The sequence below is a fragment of the Neofelis nebulosa genome, chromosome 3 (assembly GCF_028018385.1).
Source record: "Neofelis nebulosa isolate mNeoNeb1 chromosome 3, mNeoNeb1.pri, whole genome shotgun sequence".
NCBI lineage: Eukaryota > Metazoa > Chordata > Mammalia > Carnivora > Felidae > Neofelis > Neofelis nebulosa.
This window is the reverse complement of record NC_080784.1, coordinates 207,396,970-207,418,064: the sequence shown is the minus strand read 5'-3', so window position 1 is coordinate 207,418,064 and position 21,095 is coordinate 207,396,970. Positions and strand designations below refer to the sequence as shown.

Sequence of the window (21,095 nt, the reverse complement as noted above, 5' to 3'; positions counted from 1 at the left end):
CCCTCCCCCGTTCATGCTCTGTCTCTCTCTGTCCCAAAAATAAATAAATTTGGTGATTCTTCTGCCAGTTCAAAATCTGCTATTCAGCTATGGTGAATTTTTCGTTTCAGTTACTGTGTTTTTCATTTTCACACTTTCCATTTGGTTCTTTTCTTTATAATTTCTGTTTCTTTGTTGATAATCACTATGTGATGACAACATTGTCATCAGACCTTCCTTTACTTGTTTATGCATAGTTTCCTGGAGCTCTTTGTGCATATTTACTGTGGCTGCTGAAAAGACAGTCTGTTACCTCTAGCATCTGGGCCCTTCCCTGGGAGGTTCTGTTGCTTTCCCTTCTGAGTTTTACTTTCCTGTTTCTTTGCATAATTACTCACAGTTTTCAAGGAAAACTGAACATCTCAAATAATCTATTGTAGCAACTCTGGATGCTGCAGGTCTGCCCACCCCCCAGCCCAGGCCTGTCTTCATTGTCGTTTCCTTGTTTATTTACTGAGTGCCGTGGCTTGACCATTTCAGTGAGGTCATCTCCCACAGCGTGAAGTCTGCTGTTGCTCCTGTGCGGGAACAGCAGCGCTGGGGTGACCGCAGACTCAGTGGCTCTCTGTTGCTGTCACACCCAGCTGTCAGGCTCCACTCACTGCCAGCTGACTGCCTTATTTTCAACAGTTTGTGATAAATGTGCTTCACAATCTGATCTCATATTTGAGCCCCTTTGAAGGGTTCTTTCTGAGGCCGTTCTCTGAGGCGGTTCTGAGCCTTCTTGCTGTCTTCTCCCCAGGCCCTCCTCTCTGAGCACTTAGCTGGCCTGTGGTTTAGCTTGTGGCTGTCACGAAGCTACCAGTCTCCTCTCAGCTGCCCACCTCCAAAATCTCCATTGTTTTATTTTTTTTTTATTTTTTTTTCAACGTTTTTTATTTATTTTTGGGACAGAGAGAGACAGAGCATGAACGGGGTAGGGGCAGAGAGAGAGGGAGACACAGAATCGGAAACAGGCTCCAGGCTCCGAGCCATCAGCCCAGAGCCTGACGCGGGGCTCGAACTCATGGACCGCGAGATCGTGACCTGGCTGAAGTCGGACGCTTAACCGACTGCGCCACCCAGGCGCCCCTAAAATCTCCATTGTTTTAAAGAGCATTCCTAGGTGTGAATTCACCACCTTCTCTTCCAAACAAAGTCAGTTCTTTTGTGGGGAGTTTTGCTCTGTTTTGTGGCCTGCCCCGGGCGGTTTCTCTGAGCCACAGTTTCTAGTTATGGGTGGTAACAACAGTCCCCTTCTCTTGGGGGCTCTGTGTAGTCGCCTCTGGTCTTTCTGCTAGCCTATTCTGGGGGCAGCCTCCACCTGGCAAGACTGGTGTAAGGGTGAGTGGGCCCCGGTACTGTAGGCCTTTTATGCCTTGCATAGAAATTCTGGGTGAGGCTGGGCAGGACAAGGTAGCTCCCAGCCACTCCACTGCTGTTGAGGGTGTGCACTACACAGCTGAGGAGGATGAGCAATGCTGGCAGCCTGTTCCTCGCAGGGAGAGCACAGAGCCCTCCACAGGGCCCCGGGGGGAGAGGGAGCCCTGTGTTCTTCAGTGCATCCTCTCAGAGTAGTCTGTGTCCCACGGAGCTGCAGATGGCGGGGGGAGAGAGTGGGTCATGGTTCCTCAAGGGCCTCACACGCTCCCGTTCTTACCAAGCTTTAGATTTTCTTGAACAAAGGGTTCTGTATTTGCCGTATGCCCTAGATGGTTTCCGGAGGCTATAAATCGTTGTGCTGGTGGTGGTTTCTATGCTCTTTACCAGTTATGCTTGTTCTCCTGGCAAGCTGACCCACAGAACTCCCCATGCCACCATTCCTAGTAGGTCTTTGCAGGCTTATTTTTAGCCTACAAATTCATGTACATTTTTGTTGCTTGTTTTAATAATAAAAAAAAATCTTTCTCGTGGTTCGTGAGTTCGAGCCCCGCGTCAGGCTCTGTGCTGACAGCTCAGAGCCTGGAGCCTGCTTCGGATTCTGTCACTCCCTCTTTCTCTGCCCCTCCCCTGCTCACACTGTCTCTCTCTGTCTCTTAAAAATAAATAAATGTTAAAAAAATGTAAAAAAAAAAAATCTTAAGGCGTTTATTGATCTGAAAGATAAGCACTTTGGGATTGTGTGCCATGTGATTTCATACACCCCCAGCCTGCTACTGTCCACCCCCAGAGTTCCAACCTCCCAATAAAGAGAAGCACAGATCTGGGTCCATCCAGGGTCAGGGGGTCCCAGAAGGAGATCATGCTTGTGCTTCACTTCCACATAGGGCAGAGCAGGTATATTTTGTCTCCCTCCTGCTACCAGGATGTAAACTCCATGAAGAGAGGGAGGGACTTTGCCTGTTCTTTCATATTCTGTCCCTCCAGCCTGGAATACTGGCACATCGTGGCTGTCAGTATTTGCTGATTGAATGTGTGAAAGGTGGCTTAGCTGTACAGAGCATGTTGCTGGGGCCAGTGGAGATGAGGCAGGTGGGAGAAGGCCTGGCTGCTGGAGGGGGAGAATGATTTTCTGAAATGTGTTTCCTTCTTCCATGAGATAAAACCCACTCTGTAATGTGATCTGCCTTGTATTAGTATTACAGAATTGCAGTTATCAAAATATTGCTAGCAAGGGCTAGTCACACTAATCAATGGAGCAAAATCAAGAGGTGAAAAGTAGACCCCAGTAGCATTTGGTGACAAAAGGTGGCATTTCACAGCAGTGGAGAAAAGACAAGGCATTCCAGAAGTGATGTCATGACCTTCTAGAAAAAAAAAATTATGCTAGGAATCTACCTCATTCTTTAAACCTGTGTAAATTCCAGATCAAAACATTTAAATCTTTTTTTGAAACACTCTTTATTATGTGAGTTTTCAGACCTGCAAAAGTAGGCAAAGCCCGCCACCCAGTTTCAGTGTTCATGGGCCGTTACAGCCAATCTTACATCTTCCGTCCTTCTCGCTCACTTTCCTCTCCTTTCTTGCTTGGAAGTAGGTCTCTAGAAGATGTGTGCTCTTACTTTCTTAATGTAGCACGTTTAAAATATAGCATTAAGTCCTTAATTCATCAAGTGGTCAGTGTTCAAATCTCCAATGTCGGTCTCCCTCTTTGGTTGTTTGAGCTGAGATACCAGTAAGATCCACGCACTGAGATTGGTTGATGTAACCCTTTACGCTCTCTTCCGTCTATAGGTCCCCGCTCCATCCTCTTTTATTTTCCCACAGTTTATTTGTTGAAGAAGTGTGGCTATTTGTCCTGGGAAGTCTCTCTCTACACTGTCTGCTAACATATCCTCTGTGAACCCTGTCTGACCAGGAGGCAGATTCAGATCCCGTTGGCTGGTTTTCATAAGGCTGTTTCCAGCAGGAAGCACACAGTGTCTGCCTGTTCGCTGTATTGTGAAGCCAGTAGCCACTGATGACCAACTAGGGCCAGTAATTCACTGGAGGTTGCAAACAGTGATATTTTAATTGTATAATTCTTCATTAACTAGCCTGAATCATTCTGTAAGGAGAATCTTCCCCAATCTACTTTTGCTTACCTACCGGTACCATTTATATAACAGACATAGGATTAATGATGAGTTATTCTTCCCACTTATTTACCAATTTCAGACCAACAATTTAGTTCACTGTGATTCACTAGCACACTTCATCTGTGACCAGTTAGGGTTTTGTGTTGCTGTTGTTGTTGTTGTTGTTGTTGTTGTTTAGTAGCATTGTGAACCCATGGATCTAAGCATATTTTGTTTCAATTCCCTATAAGTAATATTCTTTTTAATACTCAAAGTGTGCCATCTTTGGCCAGTAGGAGCCTCTGATTCAGATTAGCTCCTGAGTCCTCCCAGCCTTGAGGTCTCAAACACCTTAGTCTCTCTGAGAGTTCTGTTGCTCCCTAGTCTGAGAAGGGTTCCAGCCTCCCATTGCACAGTTCCTTCCCTGGACCTGGAATCGGCTGCTTTTCCAGGATTCCCTAGTTCTGTTCAGTGGACAGGGATCTTTGAGGACCACTGTCTGGATACTGGCTTATTTGTCATTTCTGGACAAAGCAAGGAAATCTTTTTAAGATAAAAATGATCTTGAGTTTGTATTGATACTTGCAATTCACATTCATTGCTGTAAAATGAAAGTATTAGGCCCTACGTCTTTTCTGTCTTCTTCCTAAGCTTAGAATCCTGGTTGTCAACGACCCTGGAGATGAGTATCCCATAAAGACCCAGAGTAATCTCGGAATAGCACTGGCACCACCACCAATATCAGCACCAAAATCAATTTAAGGTGGGATTTTTCTTTTGGGTTTTGTTTTGCTTCAGATCAAAGCACTTAATATAAGAAAATACTAGAAGAAAAACAAATGAAAAAATTGGCGTAGTTAGTTCTTTCTAAGTATAACCCAGAAGCCATCAGTGGAGGGTTGGTCAAGAAGGGATTAATATATTTGACCAAGTCAAAAAGAAAAATTCTATACAACCAAAAGTACCACAATGAGAGTAAAACCTCTGCAAACCCACACTACAGTGTCTGAGGTACTCCCACCAAGCACCACCTACCTCTCCTGGGTAGACTTCCCTGGTCGCCCCCTCAGTCCGCCTCAGACCTTCATTGTGGTTTCTGGGGGGTGGGGGCTGGGTATTCTCTTTACAGATGAGAACAGTCTGACTGTGTTGCGTTCTCACCGAAGGCATCGGCTGGATAGTGGCAAAGCAGGAGCCTGAGCCCAGTGTCCCGATGTCACACCCATTTCCTCTGCAAAGTTAGTAGCAAAGCAGGCCATTACCGGGGCTTGAAGCTCTTCAATTGCTCAGGCCACCAGTAGGCAGACGTCTTGCTTGTTGGAGCTGGTTAGAGAACTAGGCCTAGCTGAATCTACCCTCACTCCGCTCTCCCCAGCACGGGTGCCTTCTACTGCTCAGGAGCTGCTGAAAAGTCTGTCCATATCTCAGTGCTGTGTGGGCCTCTCTGAATCCACAGGGTAGGGCTGCCATACATCCTGCTGTCACCCTTGTTCAGGAGGTTGACTGTTGACCTCACCAAAGTGACCATCCCTCAGCATGTACAGAGCTACCTGCTGTCTCTGTGCGTATCCCGGGCTCTAAAACTCAGGCGGTACTGTTTCTTGTGTTGGTATCCCTCCTACATATCGTACGCTACTTTGGGGAAGGCACCATGCCCACACGGGATGAGTATTTAGTAATTTATTGACATAAAAACCAGGAAAGTGCTTTCTGTATGAATCTACATAGAATGGCTCAAAGAGATGGATAATCGGTTGTAGAAGGTCAAGAGAACGGGGGTGCCTGGGTGGCTCAGTCAGGTAAGTGTCCCAACTCTTGATTTCAGCTCAGGTCATGATCTCTCAGTTCTGAGATTGAGCCCCGTGTCAGGCTCCGCACTGGGTGTGGAGCCTGCTTAAGATTCTCTCTCTCTCTGTCGCTCCCTCCCTCCCTCCCTCCCTCCCTCTCCCTCTCTCTCCCTCTGCCCCTCTCCAATGCACACAAGCCTGCACGTGCTCGCTTTCTCTAAAATAAATTTAAAAAAAAAAAAAAAAGGTCTAGGGAATGACTACTATCTCACACATCTGAGAGCCCATCACTCAAACCGTTTTCTTTTCTCTAGGTGACATCAGACATCCAAAGCATGTTCAACAGACTGACTTGGCTGCAACCCTAGCAATAGGGCTTGGTCTGCCGATTCCAGAGAACAGCGTTGGTAGTCTCCTGTTCCCCTCCATAGAAGGGAGACCAGTGAGAGAACAGCTGAGGTTTTTACATTTAAATGCAGTGCAGCTCAGCAAATTGTTGCAAGAGAACGTGCCATCATACAAAAAAGGTAACTCAGTTAATAGACAATGTTTCCACTACACCTGTGTGTAGGTCATCAGTCTTTGTGCTTCTGTTTTATTAGAACCCTGATGAACACCATTAGCAACACCCACAGGTACAGTTATCTATATCAAGTTCTTTCATTCAACAAATATGGAATTTTTTCACTAAGTTCCTGTTTGGCTGGGGACTATTACAAGCACTGGAGGCACAAGGGCTCTGCCCTCATGAAGCTTACCTTCCAGAGGAGAAGTAGCAGTAGGATGGTGAGGAGCGCCTTAGGAAAAGGCTGTATGGGGGAAAGGATGGAGAATGCAGGTCGATGAGGGCTGTCGGGGCAGGCCTGGCCTTTGACACCGGGAGAGAACATGTGGCAGATGCAGGGTTCTGCAGTGGGGACCTGCCTGCACCTTCAAGGGAGGACCAGGGGGACGGAGTGGCTGCAGCAGGGTGAACTGGGGCAAGGCAGAAGGAGATGAGGTCAGAGGGATAGGAAGGCCTTCTAGGCCCTGGAGAAGCTCTTGCTTTCATCATGAGCTAGATGGGGAGCCTGTGCAGCCGTTCGTGCAGAGTCTGAAATCTTCAAGCTGCATTTTCAAAGGCTCTCAAAGGCTCTCTCAGGTGCCCAGGTGGAAGGCTCTGCCTTGTGTGGTAGGAGAGTCCGAAGGCTGCTTCAGTGCCTCAGTGAGAGGTGGTGTGAGGGCCCAGGCAGTGGCAGTGCAATCCAGAACAAATGGCTGTATCCTGCATATATTGTGAAGGTAGTGCAAGCAGGATTTGGTGTTGCGCTGGATATAAGGTGCAGATGAACCAGAGGCATAAGGAACAGCTGGGGGTTTTCATTAGAACAGTGGAAGAATGGAGTGACCGTTACTGAAATGGGGAAGGGTGTGGGAGGAGCAAGTTTGCAAAGCAGGGTGCTTGCCAGGTGAGGGGGTTGGTGTTGAGGAAGTCACGTAAATTAAGAAACTCAGGAAGGGAGGAGTGAGCAGCTATGTTGAGCGCTACTTAAGGTAAGCTAAAGTGAGGAACTGAGACTGGACCATTCATCTGGCAGGTGAGGTTGTCGGTGGCTTTGTCAGGAGCAGTGCATATGGAGAACTGGGAGAAAACCAGGCTGGAGTGGGGACAGGGGCGTGGAAATGGCTGTTGTCTGAGGTGGGTGGAGGCCGACACAGGGTATATTGTTTCTAGTTTTAAGCTGGGAAAAACTAAGGGGTATTGATACTCTGGTGGGAATGATCCAGGTCGCCCCACGACCATCTTTTCGTATGATTTATCTGACCATCAAGGTATATTAAGGACAGCGTGTTTGGTGCTGGGACTGGGGCTGGTTTGGGAACTTAGAGGAAGTCAACTCCTAGTTTGAGGTGACATTCAATGTGATGTTGGCAGCTTTTCCTACTTGAGATAGTGAGTGGAGTACTAGGAAGTATGGTGATGCTGATGAGTTTGCGCTGAGACGTAGACTGGCCTTGAGCTGCTGGTGGACGACAAGCCCTGCAGGGACTAGTGGGGAGCCAGGTGTCCTGAATGGCTGGAGAGCTGGGGAGCCAGCCCCTGTCAGTGAAGAGGCCCCCAGTGAGCAACTGTGTGAAAATCTGGGTGAAAAGTGAGGCCGGCTCTGGTGCACATTTCAGTCCCAACTAGAGAGTGGTTACTTTGTTTTCAAAAATAACTTGTTTGGTAGCTTTTGCAAATTTGTTATTGATAACGTGTGTCCTTTTTCCTACACTAACAACCAGCAAAACCCCAAACAAAACCACATCGCTCGTAGTTTGCTTATTTCAGGAGTAGCAAGTAGGGAGAATTAGGCACTGCAGTGGGTGTGGTGGGAAGCAGGCCCCTGAGATGAACTTAGGCCAGTCCCTGGAATGGGAAAGCATTCTTGGGGCCTTACGCCCCTGGGATGCCCTTTGTCTACGTCAGCAGTGTTTCCTGAGACAAAACTGGGTATGTGTCTGACGCCAGAATTGATTTCAAGGCCTCCCCTAACATCCAGCCCAATCTGATACAGCTTGCCCGGCGCTCCCCCTTCACTCCAGGGGGCCAGGCTTTTCTCGTCTCAAGACCTGTGCATGTGCTACTCTCATAGAATGGATGCTTTTCCCCACTGCTCACCTGGTGGATTCCTGGGCCACCTTCCACTTCAGCTTCAATATCAGGCCTTACTGTTCCCCACCCTCAACCCCAGATTTCATTCAGTTTCCTCAGTGTTACCAAAAGTGTCCCATATTCTCCCGCTTTCCTCCAGAGCATTTCTCACAATGTGCACTTCCACGCACGTGTGAGAACCCAGCTGGATCGTAGCCCCAAGCAGGCCTAGCCCCATGCCCCATGCCTCTGTGATTCTGGGTATAGACACCGGTGCCCCCACATCTCTGTGACTTCAAGGTGCGGGGGAGGGGGGTATAACAATTAAGGTTTCCATCCTGGACCCAGACTAATTGAGTTTAGATCCCAGCCGTCACACCTGCCAGCCTGTGGGCTGGTGTCCGAGTGCCTCCCCTCTGCAGTGGGCATGGCAGTCATCCCTATCTGAGGGTTAGGGTCATGCCTGCCATCAGCACTTGGTCACCTGGTGCCTGCAGCAGCGGCAGGGCTGTGCTCAGGGTCATATAGCAGCCTTAACCCTAATCCTGAAAGGCATGGTTTAGACCACCTTAGAATGGCTCTGCTGGACGTCGGAGGAGCACGTTATAAATACCACGGAGTCTCAGAAAGGAAGTTCTTGCGTTTGCAGATGAGTTGAGTCACCGGTAGGTCTGGTCCAACTCCAGAAGGGAGCAAGGCAACTTCCTGATGCTGAGCTGCCTGCTGCTGCCATCCCAGAGGGGGAGCCAGCCAGCAGTGGGGGCTGGGCTTCACCCAGCAGCTGTTCTGCCGGCCTAGCTTGGCATTGGGGAGGATCATCTAGCCCGGCATCGTGGCAGGAGGGGTCAGGACTGCTGTCCCTTTCCAGAGAGGACTTGCAAAGAGGGAAACAGGTCAGAGATGGGTCCTCACAGTGTGTGAGCACTGGAAAGATTTTTAACACCGAGGACCTAATAATGTAACGCATTTCTGGGTTGTTTTTATATTGCACATTAAAGAAGAAGAAAAAGGTGGAGAGAGATCGGGAGAGAAGGGGGAGGAGGAGGAGGAGGCAAAACCAGGTGTAAAAGGTAGAGACAGGGGGGCACATGCTTCTGTCCCTATTGGGTGCTGCTTTGTGCCTAGGGCTGTGGTGGGCTGGCAGGATGTCAGAGGATTCGTGAGCATCATCAGCTGTTAGTTTTACTGAAGGCGTTGCTGGCCACCCCCCAAGGAATAATTCACCTCCATTAGGTCTCAGAATTTATGCTCGCACTATATGCGTGTGAATAATGGAATACTTTGAAATGACATATGCATCCTCTTGTCTGTGATTTGTAATATAACCTTGTCCTCTTCTTGGTAGAGCCTGGGTTTGAGCAGTTTAAAATGGCAGAGAGGTTGCATGGGAACTGGATCAGACTGTACTTGGAGGAAAGTACCTCGGAAGTCCTTTTCAACCTGGGAACCAAGGTTCGCAGGCAGTACTTGGATGCCCTGAGGACTCTGAGCCTATCCCTGAGCAGACAGGTGGCTCAGTACGACATCTACTCGATGCTGGTGGGGACCGTCATGGTTCTGGAGGTACGGCTGCTTGTGTGGAGTCACGGCTCGGCTGTTAAACTGATTTGATAACTCAGCCAGAATTTTGTAGTTTCAAGTGTATAAAACACTTGTTTTTCTAAATATGGAAAAATACCAGTTTCTTTACTCGCTGAACTCTCTCATGGTGTGCCCTCATGCCCAGAGTACTGCCAGGCATCAAGTATGCGTGCGCTCTTGGCAGCTCTGTACAAACCGTGTTTATTGGGCTTTCTTCTTCTGTTTCCAACGTTTGAACAGCTGGCACAAGGTCAGGAGGCAGGCTTTTTCTGACCGGTTCTCCCCGAGCCCATCAGTCATGGACACTGCTGCTGTTTTTCTCTGCCAGGTTCTAACCCTGCTCCTGCTCAGCATCCCGCAAGCACTGAGCAGCAAGGCTGAATTGGAAGTTCCTCTGTGGTCGCCTGTGTTTTCTCTGCTGTTTTATTTGATGTTTCTGGTTCTTTCTGCTCTTCACGTCATTGTGTGCACCTCAGCTGAGAGTTCCTGCTATTTCTGTGGCCTCTCATGGCTGATGGCAGGTGGAGTGATGGTGTTGATCTCTGCACTGCTCTGTGCGGTTGTGTCTGCTCTTGCCAAGATGTTTGCCAGCGGAAAGCTCCTGAGCAAGGTAAGGCTGGTTCCCACGCATGGGACGCTGTCTTCCTGGATCGGCCTTTTTCTCTTATCTCAGCTGATCTTTCATTCATCAGACACTGGTTAAACCCCTTGGTGTGTAACCAGGCAGAGTTGAGGAGCCCACACTTCAGAAGGGCCAACGTCTGAGCATCCTGACTTCAGACCCTCAGACCTGTGTTGCCAGGTCACAGGCCTCATTTCTTCGTTGTAAACACAGGGTCCCTGTGACTCTAAACATGGGCTGCTGGTCACAGACAAATGGGCAGTTGACTGGTGGTGCAGTGTGAATCAGACATCTCTCAGAAAGTGTTTGAGCTCAGCCAAGGGAAGAACATTTCAGAGAGGAAGGAGTCAACTCATTAGACCTTCCAGAAAGGTCAGCAGGAGGCTGGGACCCTGTCCTCACCCTGCCCTCCTCAGGAGTCCATCCTGCCTCGTAAAGTGCAGTTTTCTTTTCAAGACTGATGTTTTCCTGTAGATTTCTTAGGGTCTTTGGCCTCTGACACCTATATTCGTGATCACGGTAGCAGTGTGGTGAAGCAGAGGTGGGCAGCCACGGTTGGTCCATGGTGCCCGGAGCCTAAGGGACCCAGGGAAGTCACTCCAGGCCACCAGAATGATCAGAGGCCCTTCCCCATGTGCCTGTGTCTGAGGAGCTGACGTGTTGTCGTTCATAGGACGCTTCTGTTCCCCCATTAGAACATAGGGTTCCCTCAAGCCATTTCGTTTGTTCTCTAGGCCCTAAATTAGGATTCATGGTATCTCTCTTTCTGTCTTATACAAGCTGTGCGTGACCAATAGAGGAAACATTAAGAAGTTGTCAAATGACAGTCACGGAGTCCTGATCTTTAATCTTCAACGCGTTCGGCATATGGAAGGGTTGGTGCCGTGACGCCAACTTTGTTGTTTTGAGGGAATTGACCATTTTAATGAAAGCTTTCTGGATTTCTGGAAAATTCATGGAGAAATTAAATGTCTGGTTTGGTTGCATATGTCCTGGGGGTTCTTTGGTTTCAAGCAGCAGGAACTGCCTGTGACCCCTGGAGGCCTAGGCCCTGAGGGAAAGGATGAGGGTACAAGGAGGGCTGGGTCCAGGAGCCAGTAGGGGAGCTCTCGGAGCTGCAGCACTGCCCAGACGGTGTGCGGCTAAGTATCTTTGTTCTCTTTGTCACTCGGCTTAGGACTTGCAGTCCAGGGTGACAGTCCCTCCAGAGCAGAGCAGGGGGTGGGTGGGGGCGTGAGGAGCTGCAAGTGCCTGTCACAGCAGGTTAGGCTCTGTGAGCAAGAACTTTAAGTGCCTGGGGTGGGATTTGTGTACTTTTCGTGTGTTTCCCTCACGGAATGCATTTTCCTTTTACAGAATCCAGCCCATCCAAACTCACGATGGTCAGAGTTGGATGTTGTTATCTTGTTGGGGACCATGGGCCACGTGCTGAGTCTGGGCGCAAGCAGCTTCATCGAGGAAGAGCACCAGACCTGGTACTTCCTCGTTAACACCCTGTGTCTGGCTCTGTGTCACGAAATCTACAGAAACTGCTTTCTGGGCGACGACTGTGAGCCCCGGCGATGCTCGCACGGGGAGCGGGGGTTTGTCAACACTGCACCAGCATTACAGGACAGGAGCATCGGCCATGACGAGCTAGAGCCCCACAGAGCGTCTAAGAGCCCCACTTCCCTTAACACGCTCAGAGGCTGGGAGAAGTGGATGGCGATGGCAAGTCCCTGGGTGATACTTACCTGCTGCCGGCTGCTGCGGTCACTAAACCAGACGGGTGTGCAGTGGGCCCACCGGCCTGACCTGGGGCACTGGCTCACCAGGTGAGAGAGAGTATGAGCCGTAGCCTTAGGCCGGACCTTGCACGGCTGACTGGCCACAGAGTGTTCTTTTTCCAAATTCAGCCCTGTTTTTTATACTTAGGACGGAAGTGGTATTTGAGAACTGAAGAAATGGAAAAATAGACTGTAAGCCAGGAATTAATATTGAAAGATGGATTTATTTGAGGCTACCCTAACATGTTTGGGGTTTTTTTATTGCTGAGTCACCATAACTTTATATTTGAAAACCTTTCAGTTTTAAAATGACAACTGCAGCGAGGACATAGTTTTGTTACTTGCTGCCTCCTCGCCGACGAGGCAGGTCTGGGACAGGGCCATGCTCTCTCCGTCCTTCCTCCCCTCTCTCCCCACCCTGAGGCTGATGGCTGAGCAACCTAGTCGAAAGTGTAGTGGATGGCGAGGATCACAGTAGAGAGAGGAAACTGGGACAGAAAATACTGGCCGTATTATATATTCTAATTGCCTGTCAGTGAAGACTTAGAAAAGTAAAGGAGAAGGAAGAGAACGGAATAAAAATTTATTTCCTGTCGCTGTGAAGGACTTGTATGAAAGTCGCCAGCAGGAAGGGGGCTCAGGACAGTGACAGACACATTCCTAAAGGAGGGAATGCTAACAGAAAGACGAGGGACATGCCCACCGTCCTAGTGATCAGGGAGCGTAGGGTCAAACAACGAGGTGTGATTTTACTCACAGCAGACACACAAAAGGAAGTGATAGAACGCAGTCCCGGCACGCAGCAGAGGACCCCTGACCGCACACTGCCATGGCTCCAAGATACCTGGAAAGATCCATCACAGGCTATAAAAATCATCCCTCTGGGGCGCCTGGGTGGCGCAGTCGGTTAGGCGTCCGACTTCAGCCAGGTCACGATCTCGCGGTCCGTGAGTTCGAGCCCCGCGTCAGGCTCTGGGCTGATGGCTCGGAGCCTGGAGCCTGTTTCCGATTCTGTGTCTCCCTCTCTCTCTGCCCCTCCCCCGTTCATGCTCTGTCTCTCTCTGTCCCAAAAATAAATAAAAAACGTTGAAAAAAAAAAAATTTAAAAAAAAAAAAAAAAAAAATCATCCCTCTGGTCAAATAATTCTTGTGGGAAATTTCTCCCAAGTGCTAACTCTGTTGGCAAACCTCTGGCAACCACAGGCAGCTTCTTCCGTGTCCTGCCACGTGCCTGCTCGTTTCGTTTTTGTAGCAGGCCTGGAGAGAGATCGCTGGCCTGTCCCACCTCAGGTGAGGAAGCAGAAGCAACTCGAGACCTCTGCCTGAGCATGCGAGGTTGGGGCAGCTCTGGGACAGCCCGGGAGCCTCACTTACCTTTCTGGAGAGTTGAGGCACTGCAGGAGAATGTGCTGATCCCGCCCCTGATGTCCCGCCCCCCTCTCCAGGGGCCACTGTGCCCACTCCTCAGTCTGGACCCTCCTCCGGCACATCAGGCCCGACCTCTTCCCCTCAGAGGGTGCCCCTTCCTGCATCACAGCCTTCCCCGTGCTGCCGAATTAGTCCTGTCAGTTCGTGAAGAAGCTGCAACGTGGCCCCATTTCTCCTTCAGAGGAGGGCTTCTTGAGAGGCATCTGAACTCACCTTCTTTATTGCTATTTTTCAGTCATTACAATGAACAATCCAGGAGAGTGCATAAAACATCTAGTTTAAAGAGCGACAGCGAATGGACACCCAGGTGACCACCTCCCAGACCAAGCACCAGGGCAGGACCAGGCCCCAGCACGACACCCATCACCTCCCGCCGTCCCTGGGCCCATGTCCTGACGCTGGCCATATCTTTCCTCCGAGTCTTTTCCAAGTAGTTTTTCCGCTGCTGTGTGTTTACCTTGGCAGGGTTAGTCACTCATCCACTTAACAACTATTGAGTGTCTGGCCTTCGTGAGTGTATGCTGTGATGAATGAAACAAAAGAATCCTGCCTTCCAGCGCAGCACTCACTGAGGTGGCAGGATGGTGGGCGGGGACCAGACGGAGACAGGGGAGCAGCTTTGCCATGACGGCTTTGTGCCCCGAGCCTGACTGCAAAGTCTCCTTGCCTGGGAGCGAGCAGACACTCTCAAGTGAGTCAATCTGTGTTAATGAGGGAACGAGAGAGGATTGCACCAGGACGTGCTGGTCTCCCATGAGCAGGACGTGTGCTGGCAAATACACAGTTTGCCCAGAATCTCTTCACTGGTGGTTGGGGGAAAATGGGGTTGCCAGGGGAGCCAGTGGATAGCGTTCTATACAGGTCACTGCACTGGCCAGTGCAGACCTGGTGGCAGGGACCATTTGTGAATGAGAGATGAGAGCTCAGGTTAACTCATTTGTCGCATTTTAAGAACCTTTGAATTTAAAGCACCAACAATTTTCTTTTCTTTTTTGCTTTTCAGAAAAATCAGCTATTTTTAATACAGTTCCTAGAAAGCCACTTGGTGTAGATCCGTAACATCGATCGCTATACTTACTAGCGATTTGGGGATTTTCCGTTTCATTTCAGTTCTGATCATAAAGCTGAGCTCTCCGTTCTGGCCGCCCTCTCGCTCATCATGATTTTTGCGCTGGTGCAGAGGAGGTGCTCCCTGACGTCAAAAGTAGCCATGGCACTTGGCCTCCTGGGTGTCTACTGCTACCGGGCAGCCATTGGAAATGTCCTGTTCCCATGGCAACGAGACAGCAAAGACATTTCCAAGTAAGCGTACTGGCAAATCTATTTAATGTTTTATACACTGAAACGTGCCACGCGGTCTTTAGAACTTTGGAATTGGTTTCTGTGAATCGTGATCTCAGCAGTTACTAGAGCCTGGACAAGGAGTGCCTCAATAAACTGATTCTTTTAGTCTCTTTCCTTTGGCAGGAGAGAGACAGATAACGGAGTAAGGCCACTGAGGTTTATTTTTTACAGTAAAGGGTTCTCTTAAAAATAAGAAACGGAAAGGATTCAGTTTTGCTCGGTCAAGAAGTAGTAACAGGAATCACAAAGAGGGGTCGCTTCCTATCAGTTGGGAAACAAAGCACACCAGAAAAGTCAACTTTCCCGTAATTTGACGGTGAATTCCTGGGGTGGGGAGGGGCCCCCCCCCGTGCTGACTGAGGCATAAATGCCACATTTTATGTATCAAAAACTGGCAGCTTTTCTTTTTTTAAAGGCAATGTGGGGTGGGGTGAGCAGAGGCTGTTCTGGAGGCCGTAGAACGTGGTAAGAACTGTGAGTGTAGCCAACCCTGTGACCTGGGCACCCTCTTATGACATTTCTCTCAAGAACAGAACCAGAGATGAGGCCTGGAACCAGGACACAGGCATGCTCTCTGAAAAACTATTTACAGGCACACAGAGTACAAATCAAGATAATTGGCTGACAGTAGTGGGATGAACCTCTGAGTGATGTTAAAGCTCTGTGCTGGGTACTGTGTTTTCATAGACGATGAGAAGATGTGGACCAGTAGGCTATAAAACTATCATATGACCCCAGTTTATGAAGTAGATGCGTATTTTTTCATGTTTGTATGAAAGACTCAAATATGTAATTGGTTGTGATTAGATTTAGGACACAGACTCACAGGTGGCTTATGCTCTTCCTTTCCATGCATTTTCATTTTTTTATTGCTTTTCTAATCAGAGAAAGGAAAGCAAATGTTATCTTCTCAGAAAAGGTCAGGGTGTAAGCTGAGGGCTGTGGCCAGGCTGTGTGAGTGGCCAGGAGGCATGAGGCCCACCTGAAAATAGGCCAACAGTACGGGCAGTTGAAGTGATACCCAGAGCCTGGCTGAGGTGACGGCAGGGTGGTAGGCCTTCACCCGAAGCAGGGAGGTCAGGTAGGGGGAGGATGGTGTAGAGACATGTCAAAGGCTGTTCACTTTGGAGTCTGAGACTCTGGGCAGATGTCAAGGCTAGATGTCACACTCGAGGATGTCCACAGGGCTGTCTAAATCTCAAAGTGTGATACGTGAATACATTCCTCACTTCCTCTCAGATCAGTGCACCTAATTTCCTCCTCACTTGTCTCAAGACTTGGATCACTTACCTTTCATGGACACTACAGCATGTACCTTCTTGGTGTTCAAAGCATAGGTCAATGCACCCTTTCACTCACCTTCACTGCTTGGTGTTCTGCCTGTAAAATGCTTCCATTCCCCACCCCCATCTATCCTGGCTCTAGATCCCTCTCACTAAGAGATCTACTCCAGGTCTTGAGCCATGCAGGTTCTAGATTTCCCTAACAGCTGCTTCTCTCCATTCAGTCTGCTGCTGTCCATAGATATTCTAAAATACTCCCTCACATTTAGCTCCTGCCTCTCTTCTCCGCTGGGATGCCCAGGCTTGCTGGAGTGGAAGGTCAGGTGGACATTGTCCTAGATAGCATTGAATGGTTTGGGGCAAGGAGGTGAACCCCTTGAAGGCCCCCACTGGTGTTCTCTTTCGTATTCACCACCCAGAATGCATTCTTCCCCCTCTGATGACTCGGACCTTGGCTGATTTCTCCTTCTTTAACCCTACTGGGTCTGTCATCAGCTCTCTGCTTAGCACACCTTGGCCATGGGGTTGCACCTAACCCTAGCTCTTTGGCTGCTGCATGGCCCCGTGGCTGGTGTCTACACACTAGAGGCACACAGCAGACAGTGCTTGGACTATTCAAATTAAACTAACTGTGGTTTTAAAAAGGAGTTTTTTTTAGGTGCACAAACCTTCTGAGGAAAATCTGAGATAGGAACATTCAGTTTTTCAAAACACATAACGTTATTATGATACTGATTGCACTTAAAATTTTGTTTGTTTAGCATTACTTTAAGTGATCAGCTTTTCTAGTATTTATAAAATACTTGATTTATAAAATTTATTTAAAATATGTTTTAGGGATATATGTGTTTCATTAGATGAAATTTTTTGGTATCATAAATTATATCCTTTACAAATAATTGTAAGTGAAGTGCTAAAATAATTCTTAGTAATCTTTAACATTTATTATGTGCCAAACACTTTACCTCTGTTCTTTGGTTAACTCCCAGGAGAGCTTGTGAGGTGTAGGTACTGTTTCTCTTCATTTTAGGAATAATGAAGTGAGCGTCAGAAGCCTTAAGTAACTTTCCCCAGCAACAGAGCTAGTAAGTGGCAGAGCCCAGATGAGCCTGGCCCTGCCCTTCTGCAGGCCCCACAGTGTTCTCTGCACCATTGTGTACGTGTGCATGCGTGTGCATACGCAAGTACTTGTGGTTGTGAGCACGTCCGGTTGTATCTTAGCATTATGAACTTAACGGAAGTTCCTGCTAGAGCTTGACCTTATCCCGTTGCAGGAGTCTTTCAAATTAACCGTGTGAAGCAGGTAGGAGGTTTTTCTGGCACCCTACAAGTGATGGCTCTGGCCTTGTGCCAGGCCGTCCTTGGGCCAGATGAATAGGACTCCCCAGAATTCCCATGAGTCAGTTCCATCAGAGATGTGCACAGAGAGAGGACAGGCCTGCCAGCCTCTGAGCAAGGGGAGTCCTGCAGGCCGAGATGCAGAAGCAGACACCCCCACTTCCATGGTGTCACCCAAGTGGGCGGGCGCTATGGCTTCTTTAGTCAGCTAAGTGGACTCTTGGTTTTCATGGAAAAATATGTTTTGAGTCTTTCGAGCTGGTGCTAATGAATCAAACTCTTTTGCTTTTTTTTTTTTTTTTTTTAGGGGTCTTATTGAAGCTCGTTTTGTTCATGTCTTTGTCCTGGGCATTCTGTTCACGGGCACCAAAGACTTGCTTAAATCTCAAGTCATTGCTGCAGACTTCACAATCAAGACTGTGGGTTTATGGGAGATATATAGTGGATTAGTTCTTCTGGCTGCTTTGCTTTTTAGACCACATAATCTTCCAGTTTTAGTATTTAGCCTCTTGATTCAGACTATAATGACTAAATTCATCTGGAAGCCCCTGAGGCATGATGCAGCTGAGATCACTGTAATGCATTATTGGTTTGGTCAAGCATTCTTCTATTTCCAGGTAGGTTTTCATTGCTATTGTGAATAGAAGCCTATTAACTTTTTATGTCATTTCTCTTTTAGTTTTTCTCTGAGAAAGGTTACCGTAAGTTGGGAAGTTAAAAAGGCTGTTCAGTGAAGGGACTTTCAGTATGGTGTGGGGGAATGATGCTTAAATTTCATGTGTGTTTGATAGGATAAAATTTAGTGACTTACTGAAGACCAACCCCTCAGTGTGGATCCGTGAGTGCTTAAGACAGTGTGTGGTTGTGCACTAGGTCTATTTACCGTGACTGGTTAGGGAGGCACTTCACAGTTCCATTGCTTTATCTGATGAAGTGATAACTGAAGTTTCTATTCCCTTTCCCCTGGCCATGCTGTCGGGTGTCTTCACGTGGTTATGAATCCCTGGGGCCCCGTGGTCATCACGTCTTCTCTCCAGTGTTAAAGGGCCCATCAGAAGCAAGTCCAAGCTGCCTCCAGGATGGACCTCAGTATCTGCCTGTGTGCTTGGAGCGGCGCCTGGGCAGGTGGACAGAGGGCCCAGCTTCTGGCCAGAAAGGGACTTAGTTCCATCTCAGCCTTCCCACATCTCTCTGCCCAGTTCGAAGGGCCCCACCCTCAACCTAGTTGCTGCCTCTAGGACCCTGGAGGGTGGGCACAGCTCCCCAGCCTCCCCTGTCGGCCCTGTGCCCTCTGGTGGAAGAACTGTGCGCAAACCCCTGAGTGTCTCAGCTGTGTTTTCCCATCTTTACAGTGAGGATCCGTACTTCCTCTGTGAGCACCAGCTCCTCCCTCCTCTTCCAGACCCTGGGGACTTGTGTGATCTGTGTGTCCCGATAGGTGGGCCTGGGCTTCTTCCCTGACCTTGCTATTTCTCTCCTGGTTTCCTGGTGCTCATGGCATCCCCCAAAGAGCAGCCCCCCATCATGGCTTTCCATCTGTTCCCTGAAGGCCAGAAGGGGGTGGGAGAAGTTCTAGAAATCCATAAGTCCTAGAGGATGTGACCTGACCCTCAGAACCACCCCCTTGCCATCCGTCTCCCCTGGGGGACTCCATACTTCTGTCTCCAGTCCTGCCCTTGGGTGGCTTCCAGAGTGGCTGTCCCCAGCAGAAATGTGGGTAGCTGCAGCCCTGACACTGGTGTCCAGTACTTTTAAGCCACTTGGCGTCTGGCAGGCACCTGCTGCGCCCTGGTCTCATCTGTAAAATGGAGTAACTAACACCTCATCTCATCCTTGGCTGCTGCAAGGGTTAAAGTAGTCAAGAACGGGAGGCACCCTATATAGTAGCTCTCACTGCCCGTGTCCCTCAGGACCCACAGAGAAGGCACGATTGGAGTCCGTAGGACCTGGAGAGTGACGGCACTTCCCTGGAGTCGCTGCCCATTCCTCAAGGTGCTGGTGGCTGAGGACCACGCTGCCCGTCAGTCAGCTCCACCCCTCACAGGCTGGGCCTCACGGTCTCTCCGTCGTGTGTGTGTCTCCGTGGTGTCGAGCAGCCACACTTCAAAGACCACAGCCTTTCTTACCTACCGGTAGGAATGTAGAAACAGCCCTGTGGAAGTGAGGGAATACAGTTAGCCCAGGAATTCCAGAACACCAGCCGGAAGGGGGGAAAGGACAAAGGAAGCAGCTGAGGTACCATGAGCCGCAGAAGAGAGAGGCGCGGGTCGGAGGCGGCCTCTGGATGGTATTTGCTCTGCTTTGTTGGCAGCGACACGCCTGTGTTAGGGCTCTTTCACTCTTGCCATTCAGTGTGACTGATGTGTTGCTGTAGAAGGACTTTACATTTTTCTGGGCATTCCAGAAATGTCTAGGTGGTCCGTCAGTCTCACGGTCCTCTCTCTGTCTGAAAGCCATGCACAGGCCTGTTCCTGGTGGTGACCTCCGTCTGGAAGTTCCACTGTTGACAGTCTCCACGTCTCTGACCGCGAGTGCCCTGGTGGGGAATGGGAATACCATCGCCATGGAAAATCGCCCGCCCCTCTCCCTTCTCCAGGCTCCCGGGTGCCATGCTACACAGTGAGCGTGTCTGATGGGCACCAGACGCTCCTACCCCAGGGGCACGTGGACCGCCGGGACTCCACACGGGAGCGATTTCGGCATATCCACAGATACGTCATGGTGCTTGTGAACTAGCCACACGGTAGACACTGCCGGCACGGGTGGGGAGACTCACTCGGTCTCCCTCTGAGCCGAGATGGAGAAAGTGGCTGCTGGCTTGGCACAGTGTCCTGCACTGAGGCCTTGGTGTCGGGAAGACTGAAGGAGCCACGGTCACGCCCCGAGCAAGGAGACGGCCTCACGTTCAGTGTGCTCCTCTGTGGCATGCGGCCACTTTCCCTGGGTGGTGAGAAAGGAGCACTGGTGATCGCACGTGGTACTGGTTCTCGCCCAAGGCAGTGGAACCCGCAGCAGACCGTGGTGTGTGCTGGGGAGGCTGTCCACACGCAAACTCAGCACAGACCCTGTGCGGCAAGTCCTGAGGCACGTCGGATCCTGAGCAGCAGCAGTGTGGGTCTCCCTCGTCTCTCCCCTGCCCACAGCCCTTCCCTCATGGTCAGCTTTCCCGGGACAAGACCTACAGGCTTGCTGCCCCTCCTTCTTGCCCTCAGCTCCGTGATTCCTGGTACCCAGCTGGCCTCCTGGGTTCCCACCTGTTCACTGAGGGTCACAATGGCACCACATCAGGACTGTTGAGGACTGAATGAGTCGATGGAAGTAAAGCCCCAGAGCAGGCCGTCTGTGCCTTGGCTGCGATAACAGTATTGCAGTCAACCCTCTCTGGATACGAGTGAGTCGGCCTCGGTGGGATCTCCGGCAGCTTCCCAGTGTCAGATCCACTTGTCCTTCTTCATCATGCCTCCCTTGCCACAGCACTTGGGACTCTTCCTCCCTCTGCTCAGGCAGCTCCAGGGTCTCCTCGGTCTGTCGCAAGGGGCTTCTGAATAGGAATTACATAATCGCAAAGGCTCAGGCGGCCGCTGGCAAAGTGGGCAAAGGGGAAGCTGCACAGGAGAGGTTGCTGTCCGGGGAGGGGCCCGCTGTAAGAGGGTGTCTCTGAGGTATCTGGGAGGTCTGCCAACATGACCCGGTGACCATCTGGAACGACGCAGCAAAGGAGGAGGCACTGGGGTTCCACTGGCAAGTCTGTGAAGCCATGAACACCTGGCTGGAGTTGTGTCCTCAGCCATCAATAAGTGGTCCCAGGAGGGATCTT

At 49.8% G+C, this 21,095-nt stretch overlaps 1 protein-coding gene across 14 annotated transcripts in view; it reads left to right on the top strand.

The window, feature by feature from the left end:
- Positions 1 to 21,095, top strand: part of PIGG (phosphatidylinositol glycan anchor biosynthesis class G) — a 56,717-nt gene that overhangs the window by 17,190 nt on the left and 18,432 nt on the right. For 8 of the 14 annotated variants that reach the window (XM_058723285.1, XM_058723288.1, XM_058723284.1 and 5 more), the window contains 6 exons: positions 5,617 to 5,829; positions 9,262 to 9,479; positions 9,826 to 10,107; positions 11,476 to 11,933; positions 14,424 to 14,615; positions 17,586 to 17,895. In XM_058723285.1, coding sequence (XP_058579268.1) covers positions 5,617 to 5,829; positions 9,262 to 9,479; positions 9,826 to 10,107; positions 11,476 to 11,933; positions 14,424 to 14,615; positions 17,586 to 17,895 — 1,673 coding nt within the window. Of the gene's footprint in view, positions 1 to 5,616; positions 5,830 to 8,582; positions 8,810 to 9,261; positions 9,480 to 9,825; positions 10,108 to 11,475; positions 11,934 to 13,548; positions 14,005 to 14,423; positions 14,616 to 17,585; positions 17,896 to 21,095 lie in introns of those variants that run through there. The other 6 variants (XM_058723291.1, XM_058723292.1, XR_009259833.1 and 3 more) reach the window with 5 other exon arrangements.